At 39.0% G+C, this 18,803-nt stretch overlaps 2 protein-coding genes, 1 non-coding gene and 1 pseudogene across 3 annotated transcripts; all 4 read right to left on the bottom strand.

The window, feature by feature from the left end:
* Nucleotides 1–706: 706 nt before the first annotated feature.
* LOC114717349 (MDIS1-interacting receptor like kinase 2-like) lies at nucleotides 707–4,740 on the bottom strand (annotated as a pseudogene).
* Nucleotides 4,741–6,957: 2,217 nt separating this feature from the next.
* Nucleotides 6,958–9,100, bottom strand: LOC114717348 (uncharacterized). Its single transcript, XM_028902474.1, has 4 exons — nucleotides 8,842–9,100; nucleotides 8,427–8,518; nucleotides 7,282–8,311; nucleotides 6,958–7,198 (listed from the first exon to the last, which is right to left on the bottom strand). The coding sequence occupies exons 1-4, from the start codon at nucleotides 8,929–8,931 to the stop codon at nucleotides 7,091–7,093; spliced, it is 1,320 nt and encodes a 439-aa protein (XP_028758307.1). The 5' UTR covers nucleotides 8,932–9,100; the 3' UTR covers nucleotides 6,958–7,090.
* Nucleotides 9,101–9,450: 350 nt separating this feature from the next.
* Nucleotides 9,451–9,535, bottom strand: TRNAM-CAU (transfer RNA methionine (anticodon CAU)). The gene is given in 2 exon segments: nucleotides 9,451–9,486; nucleotides 9,498–9,535. It is a non-coding gene; the product is annotated as a tRNA-Met (tRNA).
* Nucleotides 9,536–12,220: 2,685 nt separating this feature from the next.
* LOC114717331 (BRCA1-associated RING domain protein 1) lies at nucleotides 12,221–18,354 on the bottom strand. Its single transcript, XM_028902437.1, has 13 exons — nucleotides 17,979–18,354; nucleotides 17,335–17,388; nucleotides 17,174–17,244; nucleotides 16,844–16,939; nucleotides 16,359–16,741; nucleotides 15,620–15,922; nucleotides 15,398–15,498; nucleotides 15,103–15,289; nucleotides 14,891–14,997; nucleotides 14,659–14,749; nucleotides 13,738–13,903; nucleotides 12,910–13,028; nucleotides 12,221–12,767 (listed from the first exon to the last, which is right to left on the bottom strand). Exons 1-13 carry the CDS (start codon nucleotides 18,074–18,076, stop codon nucleotides 12,429–12,431), a joined length of 2,115 nt encoding a protein of 704 aa, XP_028758270.1. The 5' UTR covers nucleotides 18,077–18,354; the 3' UTR covers nucleotides 12,221–12,428.
* Nucleotides 18,355–18,803: the final 449 nt, after the last annotated feature.

Consider the following 18,803-nt stretch of genomic DNA (forward strand, 5'->3'; position numbering starts at 1 on the left):
TACCCTCTTCTGCCCCTTCTCTATGAAATTTAGGAAATCAAAAATGAAAAAACTGTAAGAGTCTTAGATAACTTATACACAGTTACACACATTCTTTGATGAAGGTAAGTGAAGAAATTATTTGTAATGAATTTGAGCAACTTAAGTAACTAAATAGTCAAAATCTATTTGAAATATCTGTTATTTTATTGTCTATTATTTTAAAAAATCTTTAATACTAAATCTACAAAATCTAAATCATCATAATCCAAAAAATAAGTTTCAGTGTATGTCTAAACAAATTCACGCTCTAGTTTAGCACACATCACCCTTTCCCAGATAATACTGGGATAGTATTTTCTCTTTTATCAAATATAAGAAACAATTTATTGAGCTTTTTTGTTTTAAATGTTGTGAGGAATAGTATTTAATGCTTTTTTTTTCCCGGGAAATATCTATAATTTTTCTTTAACTTTTTATGTCTAGTACTCAATTATTTTAATGATGGGAAAATCACAAAAAAAACCTTTAAAAATTAAAAAATTATATACAAAAACCCGTTCATAAAAATTATTGTTAATTCCTTATCAAGTGTTGCCAAAACTAATATTCAAGTTGCAATGGGTCTTTATTTGCAATTTTTTATTCAAATGCACGTATCCGTATATTCGTTTTGTTCGTTGGACATAATTACTCCATGCAAGACTATCATGGCAAATGCATCGTTCTACTTCTGATACCCTGTTAACTTGTTTTTGGTTATCGTCCCAAAGTGCTCTGCAAGACAAGTTTGTGTCTTAACCGAAAGTTCTTGCGCCACAGAACGCATCGTGGGTCTCGACTCTGGATTGTTCCGCGTGCAGGCCGACCCTTTTGTCACTATGAACGCTATTGCTTCACTTAATTGGCCTCTTGGAGGTGGTAGCCTCTGGTCCAGCAAATCCTTCAGAAGCACCTCTGAATCCTCCATTGACGACAAATACTGTATCGAAGACATCGAAGTTAGGAGATCTCCTGGGTGCTTCCCCATCATTATCTCCAACGTCACCACTCCAAAACTGTACACATCGCATTTCTCCGTGACCCTCATGGTTTGTGCTAGCTCTGCAAGTTTTAAATTTGTCAGGAACCATAATTTTACATGCCGAGATGCTAATTGGATATGCGATGAAATTGAAACAATTGGAGAATAAGAGTTGGTCGATTGATTGATAGATACCTGGAGCCATATAACCATAGGATCCGGCAATCGAGGTCCAGCTTGTTGAATTGTAGCTCAGTAGCTTTGCAGTGCCAAAATCTGCAAGGCGGGGTTCAAAATCTGAGTCCAATAATATGTTGTTGAGCGTCACATCTCGGTGAACTACTGGTTGGGAACAATCACTGTGAAGGTAGGCAATTGAGTGTGCTATTCCCTGTACAATTCTTATCCTTGTGGGCCAGTCTAGTTCTAGTTTACCTTCTTCCCCGTATAACACTTTGCTCAGACTGCCTCTGTTCATATATTCATACACCAAGTACATGCGTCCCTTGCTGGAACAGAACCCGTAAAACTTGATGATATTGCGGTGCCTAACTTCGGTTAGTGTTCTTATCTCATTCTCAAAACTCTGGCGATTCACTGCTGGAATGTCAATGGTGTCTGAGATATTGAGCCTTTTAACTGCTACAACTAGACCTGTTGATAATACTGCTTTATAAACGCTTCCGAATCCTCCTTTTCCTATGCAGTACCTCTCACTGAAATCGTCGGTTGCCTTGACAATTTCAGCAAATGTGAATTTTCTATCTCTTCCCCATGCTGTGGACACAGAGTTTTCAGTCTTTTCACTATCTTTGGTCTCTTCGTCAAGGGGTTTGGCCTGCCTGCGGAATATTAGGAATCCGACCATCCCTATGATTAATAGCCCACAAACTGGTATAATAATCCCAAGAAGAACCTTTTTGTTTATCCCTTTGGACTTGTCTTGGGTAGATGCTGTAGAGCAAGCAGTTAATCCATTTCCCTCCCCGCACAGTGAGTTTCCAGCATAAGCTTTAGCAGGTGTTGTTTTGAAAATACCCCCAGTTGGGATTGAGCCCGTCAAGTTATTATAAGAAAAATCAATAGATTGGAGGCTCGGCATGCTCGGAAAGGTTGGTGGGATTGTCCCTGAAAGATGGTTGTGTGAGAGATTGAGTATCATCAAAGAAATAAGCTTCTCAAGGTTTTGAGGAATTGTCCCTGAAAGAGAGTTGCTACTGAGATCCAAGACGTATTGGAGCGAGAACAGGTTGCCAAGCTCAGATGGTATCTCCCCAGCTAGATTGTTGTGACTTAGATTCAAGCTCTTTAGGCCATCATGGTTACCAAGCTCTTTCGGTATGCTTCCAGTGAAGTTGTTATCTGATAAATCAAGATAGTTAAGATGAGGTAATCTGACAATACTCTCCGGAATCAGCCCTGTCAAATGATTCTTGCTCAAGCTGAACATGTAAAGCTGGCTGAGATTGCCCATTTCAGGTGGAATATGGCCAGTCAACTCATTGGAGGACAGGCTTAAATATTGCAATCGGCTCAACTTACTTAGCTCAGGCGGAATTTTACCCGAAAGTTTATTTCTGTCAATTTCTATCCTGCTTAAGTTTAAGCATTCACCCACAGAGGAGAGAGCTGGCCAAAAAACTGATTCGCACTCAATGAGACAACGACAAGACTGGGATGAACTCCAAATGCTTCTGTGATGTTTCCTGTGAATTGATTTTCATCAAGACGAACTCTAACTAGTTCCGAACAATTTCTCAAGCATTTTGGTACTTGCCCAGAAAAACTGTTGTTATTCACAGTCAAACGTGTTATTTTGAAACCACCGCACAAATCACTTGGTAGTTCTCCAGAGAAGCTATTGTTTGAGAAGCTGACACAACACAAAGAAAGACTATACTTCCCAAAATTCTTAGGAATTTTGCCTGAAAAATTATTGGAGAATACAGAAAAGAACTGTAGCTCAGTTAGCTGAGAAATAGTCTCTGGTAACTCTCCCTGCAAATAGTTAGTGTTGACGTCGAGAACTTGTAGAGAGGTCAAGTTTCCAATATCCATGGCAATGTTTCCAGAGAGTTTATTGGAGAAAAGGTTTATGATGGTGATGTTTGTAAGGGTCCAAATAGTTGACGGAATTGGCCCTGAGAATTGGTTTCCTGAAAGGTCTAATTCCATCAATACTTTCAAGTTTCCAATCTCATCAGGAATGGGACCAAAGAAATCGTTATTATACACATACAAGTATGTGATTTTTGTCAACAAGCCAATCTCTGGCGGGATTTCGCCTGTGAATTTGTTGTGTTGAAGTTGCAAAGAGACCGACTCGGTCCAATTGGAAACCAACAAGGAAGAAAGCTGGCCGGAAAAAGAATTTTCGGATAACCCCAATTCTGTTATTTTGGTCAGTTGAGATAATGACAAAGGCAAAGGACCGGTCAGATTATTCATTGCCAAACTCAGGAAGGTTAGATTAGTACAGAAGCCAAGTTCAGAAGGGATAGTAGAATTCAAAAAATTCTCACGGAGATCAAGTATAATTAGATCCCTGAGATTTCCTAGCGAGTTGGGAATTTCCCCTCCGATTGAATTGTTATTCAATTCAAGAAGTTGAAGTACAGGCATCAATCCCAACTCTCTAGGAATAGGACCAGAAAACTTGTTACTCCCCAAGCGAAGTTCTTTTAGATTAGAAAGCTTGAACAAATTTGATGACAGAGATCCTTCCAGCCCACAATTGGTGAGATTCAGATATTCAAGCCTACCCAGTCTCTTATGCATGGACTTTGGTATTAGGCCAGACATGTCATTCTGAGACATGTCAAGGTATGTCAAGTTCTGACATTCCAGTATGAAACTTGGGAATTCAGAAGTAAAAGAATTGAGCGCCAAACTAAGGTGGATTAAAGATGGCATTCCTGAATAATATGACCAATCAGCAGGAGATATAAAGAAGTTGAAGCCAAGGTCTAGGTACCATACCTTTGGAAGATTTGTGATCTGATAAGGAATAGTACCGTCGAGATTATTGAGGTAAACACTAAAATATTGAAGCTCCTTTAGCTGACCCAGTTCAGAAGGAAGTGTTCCTTCAAAGAAGTTTAATCCCAGGTCCAAGAAACTGATCTTGGAGAGGTTACCAATTGCAGAAGGAATTGACCCACTGAAACTGTTGCTATTGAGATTGAAGAGGGAGAGGTTAGGAAGAGAAGCAAAATCCAGCTCTTCAAGTGTCCCATTGAGGTTTGCATTAGAGAGATCTATCTCTGAGATTGTTGTGTTAGTATCATCACAAACAATGGCCTCCCAATTGCAGAGACTGTTGAGGTTGGTGAGGGACCATGAATCGAGAAAATCAGGAAGAGGAAGAGAGAGACTTGTTTTCCATTTGATTAGAGCTTCTGCTTCGGTTCTAGGAGAAGCAATGATCTGCAATGGAAGAAAGAATAGAAAGAGTAGAAGAAAGAGGAAGGGAGGAGCTTTTGGAAAGGTTGCCATGCCTGTCATATGGCATCTCTATGGCAAACTTTTTGCATTCGAATGCCCTCAGTGCTTTATATATATAAATGTGTGTGTGCATGGATTCTTGTTAATGATTTAGGAGTATAGTCAAACACATGACTCTGATATAAGATATTCAGCAACTAGGAATTAGTTATGGGTGCCAATCTATTCAAAGAGGAGACTAGATCTAGCGCAATGAGGAAGTCGTGGATTTGTCTAAATAAAGTTATATGGGCTTTGATTTGGATGTGATTGATCATGGCCCTTGCTTAATCAATACTGGCTGGATTCTAAAGAGTCTTAATTAAACCTGTTATTTGAGAAAATTACATCTAAACACCCAAAATTTAAACTGCAAAAGCACTGGAGTCATAATTATACCTTCGTTCTTTTTGCAGCCGTCAAAACAAATTAAGAGTGAGAAGCCTTTGAACAAAATTGACTGTTGACCCAACTCCATAGTCAATGGACTCAACGTCTACATTTATATGCACACATAATATGGTAGATTAGGTACTGTAAAATTATGATTTAAACATGAACCATAAAAAGACCACTATCAAGCTCAAGAAAACAGATTTTAGGTGAGAGCAAGCGTAAAAATATAAAATGTTAAATGTGATTTAAATGAAGGCATCTTTTTTGTTATTACAGCAGGGTATATTTGAAGGGCTAATGTCTCTTAATTAAATTAGGATTATGGGACGGCACTTGTGGCTGAAAACGGGTTTAAAGCACCGCACAATTTGATCAGCCAATTGAAATTCCCCACCAAGAAAATCCACTTGCATTATTTTATTTTTTTACCCCAACCTCCAAACCCACTTTTCGGGATTATTATACTATCAGGCTCTTTGTTTTCTTTTTTTTCTAAAACCCTTTGGGTCACTGCGTATAGTACTTTTTTGGATTCTATTACTAGATGTCCGAGCAACTGACTAATCTAGATCGAGACTTTACGATTAAGATACCTCTCCTCAATGTTTTTTTTTTTTTTAATAGGGTGGGCAATTCCAGTTTGCCCACTTTGTGATCTAGCTGATCTGCCGCTAGATCAAGTAATCTTAGATAATATTTATCATGCTTTAAGATGTGGTATTTTCATTAAGAACGTGAAAAATATTGTTTTCCATTATACTCCTCCAGTCCTTAATATAAGACCCAATTGTTAAGTTAGTTTTGATCCTAAATATAAGACCCATTTCTTATATTTATCAGTTTTCTCTAAATTACCCTTATGGATACCCCTCAACCATAATCAAGTAGAAGAGGAAGAGAGAGATATTAAGAAAGATGATTATGATGTTTTAGAAAAAATATGTTACATTTCTTATAATTAACTAACTTACCTAACTTTCTTAATATAATCAAATTAGTTAAATGGGTCTTATATTAAGGATCAGAGGAGTATTACACACGAGAATGTTACATGAAATTTAAGAGATGTATTCTGTTAGTTGTAATTCGTAGAATCTGCATTCTAAGCATGGACTGCAATGTTGAGACTAGAATGTAGCTAAAACATTTTATTGTAGAATTCGGAGAGTAAATAATTCCCCACTAATAATAATAAAGACAATGAGAGAGAAAAAAGGAATAAGAAGTTACTCGTTTTTCCATCAAATTAGCTTTATTACTATCAGTATAGAAAATTTACATTTTATTTAAAAAAAAAGAAGAGATTTTACATTTTTCATGGCTGGCTTCTCTACCATTGCTTATTCAGGAAAGTCAAATTTCAAATAAGATATTTTGTGGCAACCCAATAACAGGAGGATCAAGCTTACTGTCCAAGACATCCACAGTCAATCCCTCCAAGTTCCAACACAACAAGAGCTCACGAGGCTTCCCAAAACCGAGTACAGCACCAAATTAGAACTTCCGAAAGACCCGCCTATTCACATCCTTCTTTAATCTCGTTAATATATTTTTTAAAGAACAAAATCAGAATAGAATCACATAATAAGCTACTCCTCCGGTCTTTAATATAGGATCCAATTCTTAAGTTGGTTTTGATCCTAAATATAAAACCCATTTCTCATATTTATCAATTTTCTCTAAATTACCCTTATGGATATTCTCTCAACTATAACCAAGTAGAAGAGGGAGAGGAGTATTAAAAAAGATGATTATGGTGTTTTAGGAAAAATATGTCACTTTTTTTATAATTAACTAATTTACCTAACTTTTTTAATCTAATCAGATTAGTTAAATGAGCCTTATATTAAAGACAAGATGAGTAAATATTTTTATATCCGAAGATGAGCTCCGAATTTTTGTTGGACTTGGCTAAAGTTAGTTGTGGAAATGGATCATGTTTAGTCTACTTTCGGGCCTTCGTCAATTTTTCATTCCCTCTTTCTTCTTTGACTTATCTCCCCTTTTACCAGGCGCATTTGCAAAACCGTTAACCTGTGCATTTATTATCCGCTGAAATTCATCGAGCATCAGGGTAGAGAAAATGTCACACTCAATAATATCCTTTAAATGATAAATACACAAAGAATTACATGAAAAAAGAGGGGGGGGGGGGGCGAGAGCATTCACAACAACATACACCCCAAAACCCACACAAAGAATCATCGTCTAAAATACAGATGGAACGTGAGTGCCAGCAACTTCAGCAGCGCCTCTATTTAAAGCCCTCTCTAACCTTGTCTCAAATGGGGTAGAATGCCAATTCACCTTCTTATCCTGCACAAGCAGTCAAATCCAAAATCAGAATCCAAACTTAAGCCTGTGCATAATCTTCCTCTCAAGTTTCACTTCATCTTTACCTCTCTGTACTTGCTTGTGGTGTTAGGAATTCCTTTAAAGGAAGATACAGAGCCAGAAGAATCCTTAAAAGAGCCGGAGTGACTCCAGTATGTCCCCACAGTCCCTATAATTGGCATCTCATCCGGACTCTTACTTGGTGACTTCCTTGGTGAATTGGTAGCTGAAAACTGCTTAATCTCCTCAACTGTTAATGCACCCAAAATGGGTCTATCTTCGTGGCTTATTACTGAACCTGGTGAAGTGCTCCTGTCAGGTGTACCAGCATGCAAAGCAACTGAACTAGACCTGTTAACTGGTGTAGTTTCTGCTGAAACCAACCAATTTGAAAGGCTAGCATCAACCGCGATTTCCTGCTTCGATTTCTTTGAAGAGTCAATCCCTTGAGATCGTTCCTTGAAGCTGGGTTCTGAACTAAAAGGGATCTGATACTCCTGATTGGAACTGGAATTCTCTTTCTGAGGGATTGAAGGCTGTGTTCTTTTGGCTTTAACAGCTTTCCACTGAGTGAGATTTTCTACTGGGTTCAGCACAGGATGAACATAAGCACTTCTATCTCGAGCATTTGGGTTCGTCACAATTGGCTTCGCTTCACTCTCACGCAAAGGACCAGTTCGGGTTACACTTTTCATCTCCTCAGCAGCCTTTTTAGCAGCAGAAGTTCTTGCCCTTGAATATTCAATGTCATCGTCTAAGTCCTCGCCGAATTCTTCTCCTATGTCACTGTCTTCATCACTGAGGTCACTAACCCCGTAATCCATTTCTTCTTCTTCATCATCGCTATCTCTGCAATTTTGGTATCTGCTACTCGGAGGAAAAGACCCTGAAGAAGTCACCGAACTAGCGTCTGAGGAAGATTTGGATTGGCTTGATTTCCCCAAAGCTTCTTCCTTATTCCCACCTTGTTCACTCTTCTCCAAGTGAAGCTCCGCAACTTCATCTTGCAAAACCGGCTCGTATGTTTTCACATTAGAATCAAAGGTTACTTTCTTCCTCGTACTGAAGTTTAACTGCTCCTCAGGTTTGAGATCCCTACATTCAAAGTCCATTTATCATTATCAAAAAAAGCTTGGGGGGGGGGGGGACCAACCGAGAGGACGGACATAAGGGAAAAGGCATGTAGGCTTTTGTGGCTGAAATTGCTTACTGGACTCTTGATGTAGTGCTAATTGTGGCTGGTTTGGAGTGATCCTGAACTGAAGTGACACAAGATTGCTCCGGCTTGCTAGTTGTACTCCGCTGTTATAGTCAACATTCATGTTAATATTATCACAAGAGGAGAAACACTAATTTGCTTAGCTCTGTTTGTTGAGAAAATCAGAAGAAAGAAAACGGAGGGAGGGGTAAAAATCAAGATTATGCATAGACGTGGAAAAATTATTGAAAAACACTGCCAGAACAGAACCATTAATTGGACAAGCACCTAATCTGCTCTCCCCCAACGTCATAATAACCAGTTTCAATCATATCAATTTTTTTCGACGCTGCTTTTCCCAGTTAGTCTCCAAGCCACACACTAAAAGGCACAGCAAAGCTTGAAGAAGATGAAAGAAAATTCTTACTTGGTCACAGTCACGAGGCGGAATCTTGCGCCTCTGTTTTCTGCGTTTCGCATCTTTAGATGAACCAAAACACGCAAGAAAACAACCCATCGCAGATCTCTTAGGGTTTCAGTTTCAGCGACTCCAAGTGAGCAATCAGAAGAGGAAGGCTTCCCTAGTAGGTGCCGTCATGATATGAAATAGAACATTGAGGAGGGATAGAGGAAGAAGGAGAAGCGGGGTGATGGAGAGCGTGGTGGGTTTGGGGGAAGTGCGCGTTTAGTGTGACGTTGGTAGGGACAAAAAACGGTCAAGAAACTTTAGGAGGCTCCGTTTTTTTTTTAAATAAAAAATTCTCTCATTGAAAAAGATGTAAGTGACCGTTATAAGAATGATTGTTGATCCCAGCCTGTAATTTGCAATTTCGTTTTATTTTTTAATTTTTAATTTAATTGTCTTGTTAAAGACATATCCCTGTCATCAGCGCTTAGATTCGAACCATCATCGGACGGGCCCCACTCATTTTTGCCGTCTGACCGCCCGATCAGAATTAGAATTTGGATTAGCATTTAATTTGAATTTGAACTTGAACCAGAAGAATTAAAAAGCAAGAAAGGGAAAAAAACAAACTGGGGTGAGAGAGGCTCGAACTCTCGACCTCAGGATAACTCAGACGCTATGAGACCTACGCGCTAGCCAACTGCGCCACCACCCCGCTTGCCAATGGTTGTGACAAATGTTTATATAAATTGAGAAGACTCTTATTTGAAGACCATTGCTTCGCTTCCGCAGCCGCATGGTTGTCGCAATATCTATAGGCGTTACAAAGAGTTGTCCTAAATTAATGTTTTAAAAAAACAACGTAAATGGATAAATTTCTCACTGAAAACTCGTGAAATCAATTCAAACCATCGAGGCAAAGAAACACCATGACATGTTTAAGGTGATCACAAAGGTCTTGGCAAACAAATTAAAAGGTATCCTGCCAAAGTTAGTCAGTCCAAATCAATGCAGCTTTGTCCCGGGAAAGCACAGTTCAGATAATATTGTGATAACCCAAGAGATGGTGCACTCTATGCGCAATATGACAGGAAAAAAAAGGTTTATGACCATTAAAATTGATCTTGAAAAAGCATGTGATAGACTTAATTGGCACTTTTTGAGGAATTGTCTCCAGGAAATAAATCTACCAAGCCATCTCATAGAAGTTATTCTCAGGTGTATCTCATCGCCTACTGTGAAACTCCCTTGGAATGGGTAAGTCACTGGCTCCTTCATTCCCAGCAGAGATGTGAGACAATGAGACCCAATTTCACCCTACCTTTTTGTCCCATGCATGGAAAAACTAGCGCACTTAATCCAGGAACAAGTAGAATCCCGTACATGGCTGCCTATACGGCTCTGTAAGTCAAGCCCCCCACTCTCGCACCTTTTTTTTGTTGATGATATTATGTTATTTATGGAAGCTTCTGCCTCTCAAGCGACACAGGTGCGAAACTGCTTGGACACGTTTTGTCGAAGCTCGGGACTGAAAGTCTCTTCAGCAGAAACCCGAGTGTTTTTCTCCAAGAATGTCAATCACACAAGAAGAAATGAATGAAGCACCTTACTCGGGTTCCAGATGGTTGCCGACCTGGGAAAGTATCTAGGGGTACCATTACATCATCAAAGGGTGTCTGCCGCAAGCTTTGGCGGGTTGGTGGATAAAGTGAAACAACGTTTAGGGAATTGGAAAATCAACTCACTCTCCCTTGCGGGCCTAGCTATTCTGATTAACTCTGTAACTTCAGCAATGCCAAGATACACCATGCAAACCGCTTCACTACCAACCACTACCTGTAATGAGATTGAGCAACTTAATCGAAACTTCTTATGGGGTTCCATGACAGAGAAAAGACAGGCACACTTGGTGGCGTGGGAGAGTGTCTGCAAGACTAAGGGCAATGGAGGGTTGGGATTCAAAAGAATGAAGGCACAAAACTTGGCTTATATGGCTAAGCTCGGGTGGAATCTCATAAGAAACCAAACGACTTATGGGTACAGGTGATACGTACCAAATACAAGTGTGGAGACGACCTACTTCCAACCATAAACCAAGCTCGCCCTGGATCGAATACCTGGTCAGGGATTAAAGCATCATGGCGTTTTGTTAAGGATGGTTGTATATTGAACCCCTCGACTAACAATGTTAGCTGGAAGCATGATAAACATGGATCTTTCACCGTCCGAAGTGCCCATAACGTGATTAACGAAGAACGAGAAGATAGACAGGTGAATTGGTAACGAGTGTGGAAAATTGACACCATGCATAGATGCAAATCTTTCCTCTGGCTGGCCCTACAAAACAAGCTACTAACTAATGAGGAGCGTACTTGCCGGGAATGACAAATGACAACCTGTGCACGTGGTGCAACCACTCCTCGGAGTCTACCATTCATGTGCTGCGTGATTGTAGAGAGACGAAACAGCTGTGGAGTATGGTAATTCCCGCGGCCATATGCAGAAAGTTCTTTGATGGAAACTTGACAACTTGGATTCAAGAGAACACTCGAAAGAAATGCCCACATAGAAGTGAGGAATGGAGCAGTTTGTTCACGACGATATGCTGGTTACTGTGGAAGCGGCGCAACCTTCGAATTTTCAAACAGAAGCATATGAGCAATGAGACTTTAATATCCAAAGCCATGATAATAATACAGAGCATTGCCCGAGCACGACAGAAACTAGCAGGCACAAGAATCAACGGACACCAAGTGAATAACCGACAAGCAGGATGGTCAGCACCCACTGAGGGTTGGAAAAAACGCAACGTGGATGGGGCTTGGTCACCGAATACTAGAACAGGCAATGGTGGACTGCTACGGGACGAAACTGGTGTGTTCATCTCAGGCTTCATGTTTCACGTTGAAGGAGGTAACAGTCTCCATGCAGAACTATGGGCCCTACTCCTTGGTCTGAAAATGGCATGGGATAGAGGAGAAAGACGACTCATTGCAAAAACAGATGCACTAAAGGTGGTGCAGTTACTTAATCTGGACAACATTAGCGACCACCCCTATGTTGGGCTCCTAACAGAACTCAAAGCTCTACAGAAGCGAGAATGGGAACTTGAGGTTGCCCATATCAATAGAAATGCGAACGCCACTACAGATGTACTCACGAAGACGGCTCTAACTACCGCTTGGGGATATCACCCAATGGAAACACCCATATTGGAGATCGGCAATATCCTGCATGAGGACATGAGGCGACACATAGGATCTTAGTTGGAGGGCTTCCCTCTCTTCGTGTATCAAAAAAATAAAAAAAACACCATGACAGAAATCCATTTTTAAACTTAGCATCTTCATTACCGTTTTCTATGACTAGAAAAGTTGGAGAATTAGGATATACCTCAACATTTTGGCTCAAAAAAAGTTAATCGTTAAAGAGCAAAAGTAACTTCATACATTCAAAAAACCACTACGGTCCAGAATGTCATTAAATAATATATTATTCATAACTAATGGTACAAAATACATTTGAAACCTGTACACAAGCCTCTCGCTAGGCACAAATAGCTCGTTAGTTTAGGCCACACAACTGGGTATCACCTACCTAGGAGCAATCTAACCAAGAAAAGGCTGTAAATTGCATGCAGCAATTGATTCCAAGATCCATGTGTGACCAACGACTTGTGAACCAGTGGTAGCGGCTAAATCCTCTGCCTCGTTTAATCTCTCCCAAAGAATTGTAACTTCATCCCCCAACCTGCTCCCTTGTGGAGGATCAAGATTGTAAACAATCAGCTTTGAGGTCTCCTTGCAGTCATGACCTTTATGCAATTCTTCCTTGCTTTCTAAAATAGTGCCTCCTCCCGCTACAACCAAGTCTACAAGATCTTCCCTATAATCTGACGTGTAATCACCAGAGAAGTACATACTAAAGCCGTTAAACAGCTTGGGCGCCTACAATCATCACAGGTTATCAGCATATAAGCAAAGATATTTACCAAGTAATTTAACATCAGATATCGCCCATAATTCCCCAAAAATAATGACCCATGAAAACCATATTGGGGAAAATAGGATGAAATGGAAAAGTATTTACATTGGCCAATGCCCTAAGTCTGCCAGCTTTTGGGCCACCTTGACAGCCATGGTTATCAAGACTTATTTCATATAGCTCTTCTTCCACAGGACGCATCACCTCCATGCTTGCAGTTACCCCTACAGATAAAATAGGCAGCACAAACATTACTAAGGATATACATAAGAATTAAGAAGAATGGAGAAATTTAATGCACAGAGCTTGAGCATGCATGAAAGATATAGCAATGTTAGTCACATAATAAGCTGTTGAGCACGAATTACAATGAGAAGTAATCATTAGATCCAGTGGCACAAAAAATAAGTTTGATATACTTTCTCTGGTCTTAAACATAAGAGTTAGTGTAAGAATTTACTTTGATACTAAGGGGGTGTTTGGGTTGAGTGAAAAGTGTTTTTTAAAAGCATTTTTCCACAAATCAAAATAAACTCCTCCACATATTTCCTTCGTATACTGTAAAAACACTTTTAAAACCATAATTTTAATTTCATTCAAACACCCCCTAAATGTAAAATCTCAATCCACTTTAATTCCTAGATTCATAATTTGTTCCTAAACTATCTCTATTAATTGTATATATTAAGAGAAATTTTATCAAAGGATAAGCCAATGCATATGATTTAAGAGGATATCTTAAGAAATCAATACACATCTTTTATAAATAACTAATTTAACTAATTTTCTTATGCAAACTAGTTATGTAATTCCTACATTTAAAACTAGAAGGAGTAGTTGGGAACTACTTAAAACATATTATGCTAGTCACTGCAAATTCAAGAAATGATATGCGGTATGACATTACACGCAAAAAGAGCCTAAATAACTTACAGTCCATTTTAAGAATCCATTGCCCATTTAAAATGGCCATAAGAACTTTAAGTGTCCTGGCACATGCTCCGTTTGAATCAGTTGCTGCAATCACGTGTGTCACATCTGGCGTCCAAAACTTGGTAACGGTAGCACCAATCCTACTTGCAAAATTGATCAAATGTATCTGAATTGAAAGAGGTGGGAAAAGATTATCATTAGTAAATCATGATATAAAACAATACTCCCTAAACAACAACTACGATCTCTTTCTTGTCTCTAAATATCAGCATTTTGTAACAAATTTCCTATTTTGCCCCATTAATTACTCATTTTAATACCCAATATATTTATTATCTCATTTTCCAAATCACCATCTCTCTCCATCCACATTCTCTCTCTTTTATAATTCTTTTTATTATAATAATTTTTTTATTCTCTTTTTTATACTCCCTCTCTTCCATAAATAAGGGTATTTCGAAGAAAGAACTTCCAATTTTTACCTATTTATTGTTTTTAACTTACTTTTTTTTATCTATGTGATAAAGTCCACGGTTACTTATAAAAAGGGACAGAGGGAGTACAATAAGATACTCCCATGCACTTGCAAAATAAAAGGTCAAAAGCTGATGTAAGGCTTTCGAGAGAGTCATGTAAAATACTCCAAATAAGGCATTTTCACTTTTCTTAACCATTGAATTGAGTCTAATATCAGAAGCTTATGCCAGCTACTTCAACAATTATATCTTCAAATATTTTGTGCGCGCGCGCATGCGCGCATATATATAATATGATGCTTCCAATACAATGATTCAGAATCCATCTTCTACTTTTTGCAACAAAATACTGCAATCACAATGGAACAAGAGGTCTCGAGAAGGTAAATGAGAAAATAACATGCAGACGACAAAGAACAGAAAAGAATGCATTATAGATATCAACCTTTTCATCTGTAGACAGAGCAGATCCACAGAAAACCAAATGTTTACTATCATCTGACAGAACCAGTGGAGAATTTGACAGCTTAGATGTCCTACAACCAGGACAAAACATTAGCTCAGTAATATGACATCACACAAGCAGTTAAAATCAGGTTTAAGCAGTATCAGAATGACGGAATCAGAAATCAACTGCCAAGTAACTGAAATAGCAGATAGCAGAACTGCAAACATACAAATGAGATGGTGCAGGATGCTTCCGGGAGCTCTGTTTCTTAGAAATGGATTTCTCACTTGGAAATTTGACATGAGAATGAGCTGGACAGAGCATAAGATATTCCTCCTGGCCATAGAATAAACCTATGTTTAGATCAATCAATTGAAAGTCTGTTTAAAATAATGCATATCCCAAGTAATAACCAAAAAAGTCAAATAGGAGAGAAGCTACATCATCCCAACGGCAAGCTGAGATTTCCATTGCACAAGGAAAATGATAAGTTCTCCTACAGGATCTGACATAGCATCCAAGAGCAGCCCCCTTTTGGCCACATTTGCTGCATTTAAGCTTTGCTCCCCTTGCCACTTCTGCCCTCAAATTTTTAACAGTTTCATCAACAAAATACGCTTGAGGTGACCTGGATTTTCAAGGTTTATGGTATAATTAATTTCCTGAGTCAGGAGACAAGCGATCATAATGTTCAATTTACATGCTGGAATTGATCAGTAAGACATCAACAGCATACCATTCAATGCAAAGTTTATGCACATGTATCACATTCGGTTGGAACGCTGCAGCTCCTGTCACCAAATTTCCATTTTTATAATGCAACATCGGCCCAGTAACCTAAGAGATTTTAACAATATAGTTAAACTAATGCATACTAGCAAACATCATAATAGAATAGAATACTTTAGAGGATAGACAGGAGAAACACGCAGTGTCACGTTAAAATCATGTATATTACCTCCGAGGCTCTAGAAGACTGGCAAAAAGAACACACGCTTGTATTTGAACATGAATCCAGGTCAATCCCAGATTTAAGGTCCACGTTACATTCAGAAGTCATGGGCTTACTTTGATGGGTAACATTAGCTTGCATGCCATTGTTGTCATGTATAAGATTTTTTGGCCTCTTGGAGTCTCTCACAAGACCCTCTGTTTCAGAGGCAGAGCTTTCAGACCTCAACTGGATCCTCTTTTCCAATATTTCATTTTCTTTGCTTGCTCTCTTTGATGAAGAACTTTCTAATCTTTCAGCAGGCATGCGCTGGGGAAGGAAAAAAGAAATTGCTGGTCATTTCTGGTCATTTCAAGATAAAACAGAGCATACAACATACTGATGATATAAATTGCTAGACATGTGTATAGAAAGTTAAGGACAATGAACTTAATAATCATAAAAACCATTACTTTGAATATTCTTTGGAGCAGTCTAAAATCCTCTTAATCTTATTATAACTAGTCAGTATGTGCAATTATGTAGTCACATCATACTTGAATCAGGATGCATCTAGTCTCAACCGCCACTAAAAAGATGAATTTATGAGCTGGTCATTACTTTCACAACACAGTCTTGAAGTCCCTGATTCAGACCATTCCATGAGAAAAGGGTATTCAATTGAGGGAGATTCACGGGTACAAAAATGTAAAGTTGCTTTAAAGTGGCTGAAAAAAATATCTTTGATGGCATCTCAGTTTCTTACATGTTCACTGTCCCGGTCACTGCAGTCATTGTCTGAACCTTTTGTATCACAAAATGGAGGGCTGCCTGGTGAAGATTGAGTAACTTGATTTATGTCCATTTCCACAGGTCCACAATCTTCATGGGCCCCTCCATCCAGTTGGGAACATTTCATCAAAATTTCTTCCTTCCAAGAACCCCCAAACTTATTATCTTTACCATGCATCACATTACCACTCTTCTCGTATTTGTGATTATTGCCCATATCAACTTCCCGAGAATGGTCTAAACTGAAAGGATCCTCAACACGTTCAGTCACGGTTTGTGAAAAGACTGACTGCTCCCTGTGTAAATTATCTTCCAGAGATATTTTGGATGGCTCCTTGGACAAAACTGGCAGCTCATCTATAATCATCAATAGATAGAAGCAATATAATGTGGTTAAAAAGCAATCAGATAAATTTCAACAGATTAGAAGTATTCCCGTGCAAAATAAAACAGCTTTACCAGAAGAACGATGCTGAGATAGATTGGCATAAAAGGCAGCATCCAGGCTTTTATAAATTGCAACCATGTTTTCCACGATAGGCAGAGACCTCAGATCTGCCATCCAAATTAATTGAGAGGGAAAAAAAAAAGAATTGATCATTTCATGCCAACAATAAAACCAACAATAGTATACGTCAACTTCCCCCAACATTTGAAGTGGACGAAGTAACAACACCCACTCTGAACAGACATATTAAAGGAAAGTAGAGCTCGCGTCTGGAGCTTTAAGATTTCACACACCGGCATGCATGGCACTTTAGCAACATACTGAATTAGATCACAGCTAACCTCTTTGAGTATAATGAGTATTACAGAAAGCGCATTCTGAACTAGGCCTCGAGCAATCGGCTATACATGAGCTGCAAGTTTCATTGTTACGATTTCAAACACTTCAAGCAAAAAAAATTGGATATAAAATTTACAAAGTAGACTGTGAAGAATAAACAAACCTGCAGAATATGTGGTTGCATGGAAGTAACATCGGCCTTTTGAACAAGTTTAAACTGCAAGGTAAACGGGAGCGAAAAATAGAAGCACGTCAGATTACTTTCCCGAATTAAGCATTAGGATTCTTCTGTTTGGTTTGCAGGGGCACAAAAAAGGAAGCTCTGACTTGGAATTTTTTATTTTCCGAAGGAAAATAGGAAAAAACACCAGCCTAAACCCCCCGCCACAAATTCAAGAGCTTGAAACGTTCTGAACAGTAATTACTAAGACGGTCTTCCCAATTTTGCAGAACTACTTTCTATAAAGGTCCAGAAGCTAAAAGAAAATAAAATGTGAACCAAATCCAAAACTGCATATTCTGACCTCTTTCACAGAAGCAGATTGGATTTCGGAGACGAAAAGGGCAATAATTTCTAACATCGAATCTAGCAGCTGAAGAAATATAACCGATTCTCCAGAGACAATATCACAAAGCAACTCAAGACTAAAGCAGACATGTTGACGCTCAAAAAATGTTTCTTGTCTAGCAACCGTTCCCGAATTTTCTCAGCATCCAGAAAGAGTGAAAGCAAAAGAAATAATACCCAGACGAGAAGAGATGGAGGAAGAAATTAAGAAGAGTACATAAGACGAGAGGATCACGAACCAGAGAGGGCACTTGAGTTCAAGACTCATTTTTTGGAACTGAAGCATCCATGGGTTCAAGAATTTACTGTTGTTACCATGCTTCCCAGAGTCCTCCATCTGCGTCTCGGACAAGAAGTCGAGCCAGAGACACCGGTCCAGTTGAACAAATGCTTTTCTGCTTTTCAGCAAATCCTAGCCCCTACCTACAGTGAGGAAATGATTTATCAGAGGACACGGTCACATCAAAAGAGCCGCGATGGTGAAGGCGATGTGAACGTGGACGGCTGAGATTTCGTATTCGCGTGGGAAAGAGGCGCGATCACCAATTTAATTGGCGCAAAGGTCATTTGAAGTGCGCGCTCCTCTTTTGGGTTTTCTTGGCTTTTCAGTTTTCAGTTTTCAGTTTTCAGTTTTCGCCCTTAGTAGGCAGAAACTCCCGCTTCTGGGACCAAACTTGGTTCTCCGCTTCAAGTGTAAAATAAAAGAACCAGCCTGCTCTACGAGGTTACGGTTGTAAAATTACTCAACTGGACCCTTCCAAAACCCACACTCTTTCTCCGATGTCCCGGTGATCCGTTGCTGTCATTTTTTATACTACCTTCGGTCATTAATATAAGATCTCGTTTGACTTTTAGTTTGGTCCTAATTATAAGACCCCAATTCATTTTATTCTCATATTTATACATTTTTTCCAAGATAGTCCTTCTATCAATGATAGTTCTAACCAACACACTTAATTAACAAGGATATTTTAGGAATGACAACACTTATTTGTTACAAATAACTAACTTAACTTACTTCCTTAATCTCCTCAAATTAGTCAACTGGGTCTTATAATTAGGAC

This window comes from Neltuma alba, unplaced genomic scaffold (genome assembly GCF_004799145.2).
Source record: "Neltuma alba isolate B1F8T4 unplaced genomic scaffold, ASM479914v2 tig00011733_pilon, whole genome shotgun sequence".
NCBI classification, from domain to species: Eukaryota; Viridiplantae; Streptophyta; class Magnoliopsida; order Fabales; family Fabaceae; genus Neltuma; species Neltuma alba.